Raw genomic sequence first — 13,617 nt, forward strand, 5'->3', positions numbered from 1 at the left:
CAAAGCCAGAGCTGAGCCACTACCTGACCCAAGCTGGTACTAGAATCCAAGATGAGACCCCGCCATGCTGACTGGGAAAAAAACCCCCATCTTGGATTGGAGTAAATATGTAAGTAGGTGTCTCCGTGCCCACAGAAATATCTGAGACTAGACAACAATCAAAAGATACATTACTAAAGGAAAAAGTGTAGAAAGAAATATTGCTGTTGGTTGCTTCTGGAGCTCAGATCTTCAGTTCCTTTAGTACTTTCAGTTGTCTGGTTTTATGAAAAATCCTTTTTTTGGCACAACCTTTCCCAAAACATTTAAATCTCAAAAAACATTTAAAATTTTGAAGTATGCTACTGAGGATGAAGAACATGCACGATGTGGATGTGAGTTCAAGGAAATCTAGCTCTCTGGACAGAAATTTTTTACCTTTTAATAGTCTCTGCCCTTGCAAATTTCTAATAATATATTACATGCTGGTATTATATTGAAATCTATTTACTGTACAATCAAAAATTTCCTAATTATGTTTGCTGTTAGCAATCTCTCTCCTCATTCTTCACTAGTGGATGAATCCACCCCTCTACCCATACAGAATTTGATGGCAGTCTAATATTGCTGGAGGCTCTAGTACCCAGTCTCTCCCTCGGTCCAGACAGCTGGAAGATTTCTGGGTGACCTGGGATGCAAGGATGTATGTCTGGAACCTCCAATAATCCTGATGGACCACCTCTGTCTTCCACTGGGGGGAGGCCTTGCCCCATTATATGATGGGTGAAGATAGAGGTTGTACAACAAAGAAACAAGACTTATTTAATTGAACCACAGAAAAAATATTACTAAAATCTATTACCTTGTATTTTGGAGGCAAGTTATTGTGAAGAATTGCTATTCCTGGGTGATATATTGCATCTCTGGAATCAGTCTCCTTAGTTGTAGTTCTAACAGTTATTAAAGAAGTATCTGTCAGTTGTCTGATAACTGGTGGAAATTTAAGTACAGGATCAAGCTGCAGATGTAGTAGAGGAATTCCAGATGGACACTGGGAAGTCCCACAGAAGGAAACATGCTGAGCAATCAGTGGCTTTTCTGCATTCATATTCTTAGAGAGGTACTGCTCAGGTGCAACATATTGCTGGCCTTCATACTGATTTACATGTAGATGTTTAGGAGGTCCCTTACTTAAAGCTTCTGCCCACCTCTTCTTTTCCTCATGTGCTTGCCTTATAAATTCAAGGTTGTACTTATCCACATTCAGGTGTGCTGTTGTTGACTCACTCTTATTTCCTAGTGTTTGTAAAGGTTGAAGGTTTTGTAAGGAATCAGGTGGACCCCAAGCCACTTTGGGTTGTAGAGGTGGCATGGCAAAAGCTTGTGAAATTCCTACTGGACATAAATTGAGTGGTTTGAAATGATAATCTGATTCAAGTCTAAGCAAAGGAAATCCACTTGCATAATTTAAAGTTTTTGAGACTGGAATAAGTTTATGTGGCTTCTGGATATCTGCAGCAGGAGATAACAGATGAAGTGGTTTGGCTGGAGCTGAAGGAAGCAAACCTTGAGATGCTGGAGTAAATCCTGTTCCATGAGATTGGATCTCTGATGAGATTAAAGAAACATTTCTGTCTGACCAATTCTAGATGAGAAAAAAACATACAACAGCTCTTTAAAACATGTACAAGACAGCACTGATTTTTTTTACAACATATGGTTCCTACTGGATGGGACCACTGCATCCTAATGTAATTATTACAGAAAAGTTCCCTAATTTTAAAGTTGATGTGCTTTCTGTTCTAAGAGAGAAATGTTTTCTTTTACCTACCTGTATATTTTCATTTTTGCCTTGATCATTTATGACATTTATTTGCTGAGAGTGAGCGCTACTCTTTTTGTCAGACTTTCCAGTATTTTCTTGACCAGAGAGCTGAGTTTCTGGAAAGCCATCTGAAGAATGGGTAGGAAGAGATTTCTCCACATCTCCAGCAGCATGTGATAGCTGGCTTCCTCCCAGCTGAACAAATTGAGACTGCTGCAAAAGGTGCTGCATATTTGGCAGGTTGGCAAAGGATGATCCCACTATTTGCATTAAACTCATAAAGTTGATTTGCTGCAGCTGGAATATAAACAAAATTAAGATGACATTTATACCACATATTAAATTGGGCCTTGGTCATCAAAATCCATTGTTAGACACCGTTTATAGCTGGTATTCTGTTAAAATTGACAAAAAATAAAACAGACTGATCTTTTAATGGCAATTTTGTATTTAGCCTGTACCATGAATTAGCATTTCTTTTATAGCAAATTAAGGTATTTGTGATATAATGACTTTGCTCTGACAACATAAAACTCTTTGTTTCTCTTTACTTAAGTGAAAGGAAGTATTATCTTGAAAAATATCAGACTGGAATAGTTTCAACTGCACAAGTTAATTCATTATCACTTAATGACACAGTTAATTAGGCTGAGAACTTCCCTTAATGTACATGAATGACACACATTAAGTGAAAATGAAGTACAGCTAGCTTTCCTACAAAACTTTTAAAACTATTTTCACACTTCAAATTAAGAAGTCAAAAGCATAAACCTGGAACCCATAAAAGAAGTAAGGAATAATGGTGTTTTTCAAACTGCATAGTCTGCGTAAATTATTTCTTTAATAATGAGACAGTCTGACCTGAACTAGTTTAAACATTTCATCTTGGAGCATCTGTCTGATAGTTTCTGATGTGTTCAGTGGCTCTGCTGTGGGTGCTCCTTCCTGGACTTCTTTTTCCTTTGAATGAACTGAAGCATGGGAGTGAACACTTGACTCAGCAATGGAAGAAGGCTGATCATCGCATCCAGAAACCTCTGTACTACTTGACAAAGGGTGTTGGGTGGGAGGGGATGGAGAGAAAGGCATAAGTAGTAGATGCTCTAAAAATATTTGGGTTCAGAACATCTAACCTGAAACATTTCAAAATGATCCAGCAACTTTTAAAGATACCTGCAATTTTCTAAATCAGTTACTGGAAAACTGTGTCCTAGAGATCTTAGTTTATTAAGCTACCTCAACCTTCACTAGAAGGTTACAATTAGTATACTTTTGTACCTTCAGTGCCTTTCAGTATGTTACAATCCACATGATTGTACAGTCACACAGATAGTTGAAACATTCAATTTGACAGTCAAAGGCAGAATAATGGAATGACAAGATAAAATGAGAGCCAGAGTGAAATAAATGTGTGAAAATCTTTCATTTGTCAGTAATAATGCAAGAAGCGATGAAAACTGATGGACAAGGAGATTCATCAGCAAAATATGAGACAGGGAAATGACTTTCCTTTAGGTTTTTCAAAATGTATTAATACATTTGGAGGTCTTTTTTCAAACAAAAATATTGTATTTTCAAACCAAGGAAGGCATTTTTTAGCATTAAAAACATTTCCTTTTTCTAAAATGGGTAACAACAGATACAGTTTATTAATAAATTCTTCAACTAAGTGGATTGGCAATGTTTGGAAAATGCTCACAGCAGTTTACAGGCAATCAAGAACTATCTGTACTTCGTTGTGAAAAACTATATTACATAGTATATATTAGTATATATTAGATAGGGCTGGAATGACGTAACTGGTGGTCCAGGAATTACATGAGGCAAGCATTTCCAGTGGGTGATATCTTTTATTGCACCAAATACATGGTTGGGATAAAGTTAGACAAGCTTGTATTTGAATCTCATCAGAAATGGTCAGACTTTTGCCTTCCTGTTTCACAATAAAAGATATATCTCTAATACTATGAGATAATCCTTTCTAAAAGAAAGGTACTGTAGTTTTCTCACTATAAATCACTCCATTCCACTCAATTTGTTCATCTCTGTTGTACCTTTTCACTTCTCTTGAAATTCAAAAATATCTTATTGCTTACAAGTGGGTCAATTTTGAATCAGAGGGAAGACTATAATCAACTGGAATGACCAATATCACTTCCTGTAGCAGCTAACTACTATAATCCTGTTGCCTCAGCACATATTCTGGCTACAGCCTTTTTTAGACTGTGTGTTTTGATAGGACCACTGCACAAAGTAGTACAGCTATGGAGTATATAACACAATGCAAAAGTGAAAACAAATATGGAACCTGGGTTTTTGGTTGTAGCCACAGGACATAAGCAGGAAAAGTTCTTCAAGTAGATGTGATATCTTTTATTAGACCAACTGAGTATTTGGAAAAAAGTTCTTGGCAAGCTTTTGGGTGCAGTCACCCTTCTTCAGGCATAGGGATTTTCTGCTGCTCTGAGATTCCAAGGAAGACTCCCTGTGCCTAAAGAAGGCTGACGGCACCCAAAAGCTTGCCAAGAACTTTCTTCCAACTACTCAGTTGGTCTAATAAAACAACTCAGTTGGTCACATCTACTCAAAGAACCTTGCCAACAAATACAGAATACTTTTATGGTAAAGAATCATATTTCATCTAACAATATAAAAACAAGAGATTTAATGGGCATAAACCTTGCTTTACCATGTAAAGCAGGAATGTTCAACTCACAGCCCAGGGCGTGCACGGAGCCCACAAGGGGTTAACTTGTAGCCCACAGGTCCCCAGTTTGCTGCTTTCTACCCCTCCCACTCCTGTTGCTGTCACTGGGGTCTCCAGACTCTCACTTCCTCCTTTAGCTTCCACTTTGTTTCCCGCCCCTTGGAGGCAGGGCAGGTGGTGTTGCCTGCACCACAGAGGGAGACCACAGCTTAGGGGAGCATACTAGGGGCCTCTCCAGTGTAGTGAAGGGAGGGGTGCCCATGTGGCATGGTTTTGGGGGGATGCTGGCAACTCAGTTGGGAGCCATACCAGATATAGCTGGGGGGGGGGTGTTGCTTCCAGCTTATCTAAAATGGGACAGGTCAGAAGTATAGCATATTGTTTTTCTTACCTAGGAGCTTCTGCATTCTTTTCTAAAGAGAATGAATGAGGAATGTTTTTGGCAACAGCCTCCATTGTGCTATAAAAGATAGAAAGAAAGATGAGTTTATAATAAACATTACAACTTTTTATTATTATGTAGCATATGTCTATTATATGCCCAGAACAGTTTAGCAAGATTTTGTATGTAAAGTAAAAAACAGATTACCTAAATCGCAAGCAATTTGATCTCAGCCATACTCAACTGAATTTCTTCAGTCATTTTGTAAGGCTGGATTTAAGTACATAATAATAGCTGGCTGTTTATACTTGGTCTCCGTAGCAATCAGTAACTGACTCAAACAAAAGACTGAATTGAATTTGCTAACTTACATAAACAGAAGACAACTGATAGGTTGAGGACTGCTTTGACTTGGCAAAAGAAAGGAAAATCAGTTAGAAGAACACTTGTGAACATGATTAAAATCTGCATTCCTAAAATGGGAAGTCAGTGCCATGAAACCTTGGAGGGTACCTTTTATATGCAGTTTTTTTAAACAATCTATATCAACTTAAAATAGCATTAAAATTTGGGTTGGCAAGCTGGTCAAATGACCAGTCAAATATTGTCAATTGACTGGTGAATTGAGTGCATATATTTTATTTTAGCATATTTTAGCTGCAGATTACAGCTATTTTACCAAAAACAAACCCCCCCACCTCCCCCGCCAAAAAAAAAAAATCACAAACAACCCCCCCCCAAAAAATCCCTAATTTTTTTGTAGGTTTCTTGACAGAAACATGCTTTTTTCAATTGTTTTTTATACATTTCCTAATGGATAATTTATGCTTTTTCTGTTTTTTGGACTTTTTATTTGCATTCTTTGACTGCTATTTGACCAGTCAGTTGACTGAACTTTATTTGACTAGTCACATACCCAACCCTAATCAAACATTAACAAAGTTCTTATAAAACTATATAGTTTCTAAAACCATAATAAACTGCATGTGCATGTAGGACCATATAAGCCATCACAGCAGTAAGGTATTTTCTTAATTTCAAGAGAGACAAAGAGTTGAACAGAGGTGAACATTTCTTAACAATTAATGGTAAATTAGGTATACTCTAAGAGGAAAAAAAATTGAATGGAGTGATTTATCAGTCACAAAAATACAATCATTTTCACTTTAGAAATCAGTAGGTCATACAGGTACATTAAAATTAAAGACTGTGTGTGACAGTCCAGTAAGAAACTGTAGACATTTACATGTTTAACTCTTTATTTATTTTTACTGAAAAGTTAAATGCTTTAGAAGTATGTTTTAAGCTTTCAAATAAAATAAACAAGTACATCTTGAGGGAACATCTTTTTAAAATTGTGTAGAATATAGATTTCTGGTTTTCATCATTAAAATAAATATTCAATACCAGAAACTCAGCTCATAGAGCTATCCCTGTAAAAAAACAAAACGACATACACTTCAAATTGAAGAGGAATAGAATTTAATTTCAAATCAACATGTTGCTGCTGTAACAGTGAATAATCTGTTTGGATATAAAAAAATACTCCAGCTGTTTCTATAAATTAGAAAACTGGTAAAATATTCTTTTGAAATTTTTTTAAAATCAGTTTCTCTCACCTATTCTGTTCAGCCTTTTTCTCCTCTGATTTTTCTGCCATTAGTCCTTCTTGTGGACATTCTACATCTGAAGTGGAAATATACTGCAATTAAAATAAAATGACTTCAATATATTGCAGGTGTCTTATTATTAAAATATTGAAGCGTTTCAGACATTTCTGACTAATCACCCACGGGGTCAAATTCCAATTGTTTTATTTTAAATAGCCAGAACATCCTGACTTTCAACAGAGAGATACTGAAAGAAATACAGAACACCATATACACAAGCTCATGGGCCAGAGGCAATATCTTTTATTAAACCAACTAAATAGTAGCAAAGAAATTCCTTTCTCTGAAAGCTTTTGGGCACACATACCCTTCTTCAGGCTGAGGAGAATTCAAAGATTGCAAAAGTCCTCCTAGGTAAAAAATAGACTTCATTTTACACAGGGAAGGGAGCCCAAAAGCTTGCAAATAAAGGAATTTTTTTTGCTACTATTTAGTTGGTCTAATACAGGGGTCAGCAACCCCGGCACGCATGTCAGACATGGCACACAAGGCCATTTTCCTCAGCACACCACTGCCAGCCCGGGCTCTAAGCATCTGCTGCCAGCCATGGAGCCCAGGCTGCTCCCAGCAGGCAGCTGGGAGGCTGCAAGCCCTGCTGCAAGCAGACTGAGCCTTGTGGGCCAGCTGCAGCCGGGAAGCTGCAAACAGCTGCTCCAGGCTCCAGCATGTCGGCACTCCGGCACCTTCCAAGGTAGACATTGTAGTTTTTTCAGCGCTCCAGCCAAAAAAACGTTGCCCACCTCTGGTCTAATTAAAGATATCACCTCTGACCCAAGAGCTTTGTGCATCTTTCTCAGCCCAACATGGCTACATAATAGATCCCTGAAACATGGAAGATATCATATTTTAGCTGTCTGGAAAAGTAAACTTCATTGCTAAACAAGAAAGAAAGATTTTTTCACCTCCCTGGCTGCCTCTGACATCAGACACTTCCAAGAAAGAAGAAGCCTAATTTACACATCACAAAGGAACACTCTCACAAAAGGACTCTCAGATACCCAAGGGAATAAACTTCCAGCTTCTACTTCCCTTTTGCAAAATGGAGTTTATTTTCTATCTAGGAGGACTTTTATAATATTTGAAATCTCCTCAGCCTAAAGGAGGGTGTATGTGCCAGAAAACTTGCAAAGAAAGGAATTTTTTTGCTACCATTTAGTTGGTCTAATACAAGATAATTGCCTCTGACCCAGGAGCTTTGTGTATCTCTCTTTCTCAGACCAACACAGCTACAAAACAGATCCCTAGAATATCACCTAATAACTTTTTTAAATGATTAAAAATAGTTATTAATATGAGTTTGCAACCAATTCTGAAACTCAGAGTACTTTGCTGGGAAACAGAGGTTTCTCTTCCTCTCAGTCTACAACTGAAGTTTTGGGACTTGTCTGATGTAATGCATGTGCCTGAGCAACTACACAACCTTACTGTAGCCTACTAAATATGTACAGAAGGGAAACATGAAGCAGGTATAGGTATGATGAATGTCAAATTGTGCATACGTACCAAAAATTGTGATTAGGTGGCTACATATGCACCACTTAGCTTTAGCAAGGGTAAACAGAATTTGGCTCTAGCAAACTGCGCTGCAAAATTAAGTATTACAGAATATTTTTTATTTTTAAAAATTCTTTTAGCTTCATTCGTAGGCACTGACTTTGTTTTTTTGCCAGCAGGTGCTTGCAGATATAAGACAAACAAACAAGGTGCTTTACTTTAAACCTGGCACGTTCCCATGCAGAGCCCCACCATGCATGCTCAGAAGAGGCAGCGTCTGTCTTCAACCCAGCTCAGCTGACGTTTGTAAAGGACAGGCACTTTAGTGGGCCTTTTTGGCACTTATCTAATAGCCAATTGAAACAGCTTTAGCTAGAAGTGCCAAAAAGCCCTGCTGAAGCACCCAAACTTTACAGATGCTACAGAGCCAGGCTGAAATAAGGCACTGCTTCCTCTGGTAAAGTGCTTTTAACCTTTGCAAGCAGATCTAACATGTAAAACCAAAATGGCTGTGGTTCATGGGTGCTGAGCACCTGCTAATTTTTGGTAGGTGCTTGAGCCCCTAAGTACTCATGGAGTTAGCACCTATGGCTTCATTGTTTTTACAGTACTATAAAGCAAAGTAAACTGAATTATTTTCTGGATCACTCTACAGCAGTAGTGCCTAACCTTCTGGCCCCCTGGGATGGATGACTCGTGTGGGCTTGGTCCAAATAAGCTTTCAGCCCAGACAGTTATAATATATAATAAGTTAATGTGTTATGAAAAAAACTGAAATGTAATTTTTTTCAACTCTATAAGGTGCTAACTTGCCTCTACTTTTTGCTGTTGTACAGGTTTAATGCTGACAGAAATACTGGAGCTTTTTGGTATTTCAAATGGTTCTTCAAAGAGGTCTATGAAATAAAGAGACATAATTAATAAAAATATAAAGAGCATATATATATCAGCAAATTATATGTTTTACAAATATAAAGAGCATATATAAATCAGCAAATTATATGTTTTACAATTTACCTGATTTAATCCATTTGGCCAAATTTGTCTATCACTTCAAGACACAAGGAGGAGAGGAGAGGGCCCCTTTAGTATTAGAGTACATATGCTATCAATATTTTATCAATTGTTGCATTTCCTTTATAAAGTGAAGGCGTTGACTGTGTTAGTCTTAAGTTAGGCACCAGGCAGGGCAGGGTGGCACCTAAATGTGTTAGTTCAGGGCTGTCTAACTAGTGACTCACACATCAAGTTTAGTCCCTGAGGAGTTAACTCAAGGCCCCTCCAGGCTTCTGCCTAGCTGCCAGTTCTCTTCCCTTTATTCCAGCTACTGCTGCTGCCAAGGTCCCCAGGGTAGCCCTCCTTCCACTGGCTTCCACTCCGTGCCCCTGACACTGGTGGTATACCCTGCTGAGCCTGGAGCTCTGGGGAGTCCCCAGCTTCTGAGAAGTTGGACGGCTCTGAGTTAGTTTATAACGGGGCAGGCAAAATACGGCTGGTGGGCCATATCTGGCCAGCCAGGCAATTTCATATGGCCCGCGGGCACACACTTATTAACTGTACTCCACCCACCGGGCCCAAGGAACGCAGGTGGGCAGAGTGTGGGTGTGAGGGAGGTTGTGTGGTTCCTCCACCCTGCACACAGTTCCCACCGCTGGTGGCAGCAGCAGATGCTCACGGCACTGATGGTGGGCAGCTCTGCCCAGTGCTGCAGATGGTGGCAAGGAGCGCAGTCAGGCCAGCTCGCTTCTATCGTGTGGGGCTCCCTGCAGTACATATGCAGCCCCCAGCACTCATGTGAGACCTAGGGGAACCCCTGCATGAGCTGCCTTCCCCACCTCATACAGCTGCCAGGACTGCACTGGAAGTGGCAGGGAGCCTAGTGTTCTGCTTCCATGGCAGCAGCCAGCTCCATCACACAGGGCTTCCCCCTGTTAATGTGCAAGTGCCAGGAGCTACACGTGTGCCACAGGGAGCCCTGCATGATAGAGGTGGGCCAGCTGGGCTGCACTCCTTCTTGCCATGTGCAGCTCTGGCCAGAGCTGCGCACCACCAGGCAGAAGTGCCATGAGTGACCCTGCCTGCTGCTGCCACTGTCGGGGGGGCTGGGTGCCATGAGGGGGAGTGCATGACGGGTCTCCACAGCCTTCCATCCTCCCTCACACCTCACAAAGCCCTACACATTTACACCCTGTCCCCACAACCCCCGACATATACACACACCCCACAACATACGCTAGACCCCCCCCACACAGCCAAAATTCTTCACAAACCACACCCCCCCACACACAAACAGCCCCACCCCCAACCACCCCTCCCCCCACAAAATACAGGAATAAAACTTTTTTGACTTATTATGTAGTCACCTCTTTATATACATTACACAAACACAATCATGACAAAAATATTTTTTGTAATAAAATTAAAATATGTTATAGTAAATGTTTGATTTTTAGTAGATTATTTCATTTTTTTTCTGGTTCAGATGGTAAGCGCCCCCTCCCAAAAGAAGCATTTCCCAGTGCAAGGGAAGGGACTTCCAGTGGCAAAGGTTAAGGATGGGCTTTCCAGTCCCAAGATGGCAACTAGGAGGCAGGCGCCTGTCAAGGGGTGGGGCTAACCTTGTGGCCCTCAACATCTTACCAAAACTGATTAAGCAGCCCTCCAGCGGCCCTGGTCTATAAGGTGCCAAGTTACCCTGCCTTCTTCCTTTTTGAAGTTAATGAACATTCAGAACACACGTTGATCAATTAAAAGAATATCTTATAAATGTCTCATATCTGAGAAAACAGTACAATTATTACTAAAATAAAAACGTAAGTGTAGCATTTTTAAAAATGTTTTCATTTCAGATTAAATAAGTTACTGGTGATTACCCAACCAAGGAACACATACTGAAGTCTTTATTCAGTTGTATTCAGCTAAAACTCCTACTGTTTTCATTTCATACATTAGAACCTGGTTTGGATTAAGGGTAGTATAAAAAATAGCAGATTTTTATCATATGAGCAAACCTTCATTTTCTGATGTTACATCTACTTCATCCTCTATGAACGGTCCCAATTCTTTAAGATTTTCATCAGAATCTATTGCTCGTTCTTCAATAGTGTGCAGTAGAGAATTACTCATATCATTCATTTTCTTCTTTTCAAAATGTATTCTGTTAATCAAAATTACGAATCACTGCAAAATGTATTATTTAAAATCGTTTACTAAATGAATTATTTTCATTTAGTAAAAGTGTATTCTTTTGCTCTAACCATGAAAATCAAATTCCAGGTTGGATTACACATTTGTACAGTAAAATTCTAAACTCCATAAAAAAAATGTTGCTTGTTGCTACCATTAACAAATTTTGGACAATCTTGATTAATGTCATGCCAACAACGTTCAAATATGAAATACGTCATTAAACCACAAAAATATCAACAAATATAAATAAGTGTATCTTATATTTTATGTATCTTATGCATCTTAAGAGTATCTTAACAGTGAGAAGACTGAGGTGGGTAACAGTCTTCAAACACCTGGAGGGTGATTACAAAGAGGGAGCCCTAGGTGACAGAATTAGGAGCAATGTCCTCAAGCTTCAGCTGGAGAAATTTACGTCGGAGATTAGGAAGAATTCTTTGACCATGAGGGAGGTCAAATATACCTAGAGAAACTCTGGACTCTCTATCCTTTGACGTTTTCAAGACCAGGTTAGACAGACACTTCACTGGGATGGTTTAGTCAGATATGATTTTGTCTTGAGCAGTAGGCTGAACTAGATGACCACATAAGACCCCTTTCAAGTGCTGTTTTCCTATTATCCTATTTATTGTTTGATGGAAGAGAGAGAGCGCATGTGTGCACAAGAATAAGCAAATGAGAGAGAACAGGTCCAAGACAAAAAGGGAGCCCAAAGCGAAAGAACTCACTAAATGAGTTTTGTGAAATAATGTTAGAACCAGTTTGTATCAAGAGATGTGAACAAAACTGAGGACCTCTGGCTCCCAACCCTGTCTGTACTCAATTAGTCTTTAAAAGGGGACCAGCTTAAGATTTTCCTGAATATCATGCTACAAAATCATATTTGCTAGTAATAGTGGATCTTACCAGCTGCATAGATTTTGCAAGAACAGATTACCAAAAATAATAGCAAATAGAAACCATTAGTTCTTCTCCCTAATTTACTCTTACACACATCAAGTCAGTAGTTTGAGAAACAAATTAGGAATTTTCCTTTTCAAAACTGATAAACACTAGCACTGTGCATAAAAAAAATCATTGTTTGGTTACAGTGGGATTATTAATTTATACCTATATAGAAATCTAAGACGAACAACAGCCATTTTCAAATCATTGTCTAAAGCTACTCCAAGCATTTACCATTGTCTTAAATAAATGTTTTGAACATATATGTAGGATTTGGCCCTACATCAAGTAACTATATGCATGTAATATGCCATTACAGCATAACTCTACACTAATGATTCCCAACCAGGGTGCTTTGACAACTTTACAAGGTTGCCACGGGGTGCCATACCCTGTTAGGTTTCCATGATTCACAAGATAGAACCAGAGGTTTCAAATAGGAAACCATTCTAGTGGTCTTCCTGAGTTCTTTGCAATGGAAAAATTGCTCTACTATTTTTTGTAGGCAAAAAAAAGAGTGAAAACTAAGAGCTGGCATTTTCTGAGGCATGCTTCAAGTCTAAAAAGTTTTAGAACCACTGCTCTATACCCGTACTCCTACTTAGCTGGAGCATCAACTTGAGTATCCTATTTACAACATTACCTTAAAGGACTTTCATGAAGTTCTTCATATGCATTCATACTCTGCCCACCTAGCAGAGTATCTGATGATGGAGAACTACCTGTAGCCATGCTGCTTTCTATCTCCTTTTCTGGTCTTGTTTTTAGCAGAGATGCAGGCTCTATTAGATACTGATTATCTTGACTCTAAAATGAGAATACAAAAAATAATTAAAAGTTTGTAAGACTCTCCTGCCTGTTTTGTATGATGTATTTCTGCTTATCAACACATCCTTTTGTGTATCAACACTAACATCTAGAGCCAAATTCTGTCTGTCTGTCTGTTATTACTGGAGACAATATAAGAAGCAGAGAAAACATGGTTACATAATTCTGTATAACAAGGAGCACATGAACATTAATGGTGCCTGGAACATTTTAGTAATAACACAGCCATTTCTGCTCTATCTACTACTTGTGTCACAGAAGAGAAAGACAGACAAAACAAAATCTATTCAAATGGAAGGAAAGCAAGTGCAAAAAACAATACAAATAAAAACAAATAAAAATGTGGTTCGTGACTGGCACAAATGACTAAGATGTCTTTAAATTAATTAATTTATTAAACTTCATCATCATCCCGCTTTACTTAAAAATGATATTTGACTCAATCAATCTTTTTTAGAGTTAGGGGATTACTGAACTAAAAGTTTATTTAATAATTGACAATTACTTTTACAAAAAACACCACCTCAAACTCTTCCCTCATGTGTTTCCTTTCATTTTAACCATACATGTCCTGTATAACCATCTTCTGTCCTGTATA

At 38.7% G+C, this 13,617-nt stretch overlaps 1 protein-coding gene across 4 annotated transcripts in view; it reads right to left on the reverse strand.

The window, feature by feature from the left end:
- The window catches only part of CPLANE1 (ciliogenesis and planar polarity effector complex subunit 1), a 104,046-nt gene that overhangs the window by 32,703 nt on the left and 57,726 nt on the right, over positions 1–13,617 (reverse strand). For all 4 annotated transcript variants that reach the window (XM_090037955.1, XM_090037954.1, XM_090037956.1 and 1 more), the window contains exons 27-34: positions 12,835–12,998; positions 11,069–11,214; positions 8,871–8,953; positions 6,513–6,595; positions 4,903–4,971; positions 2,666–2,846; positions 1,811–2,101; positions 842–1,624 (exon numbers count right to left, since the gene is read on the reverse strand). In XM_090037955.1, coding sequence (XP_089894081.1) covers positions 842–1,624; positions 1,811–2,101; positions 2,666–2,846; positions 4,903–4,971; positions 6,513–6,595; positions 8,871–8,953; positions 11,069–11,214; positions 12,835–12,998 — 1,800 coding nt within the window. The remainder of the gene's footprint in view (positions 1–841; positions 1,625–1,810; positions 2,102–2,665; positions 2,847–4,902; positions 4,972–6,512; positions 6,596–8,870; positions 8,954–11,068; positions 11,215–12,834; positions 12,999–13,617) is intronic.

Source organism: Crocodylus siamensis, chromosome 3 (assembly GCF_052110815.1).
Source record: "Crocodylus siamensis isolate JL-2025a chromosome 3, ASM5211081v1, whole genome shotgun sequence".
Taxonomy (NCBI): domain Eukaryota; kingdom Metazoa; phylum Chordata; order Crocodylia; family Crocodylidae; genus Crocodylus; species Crocodylus siamensis.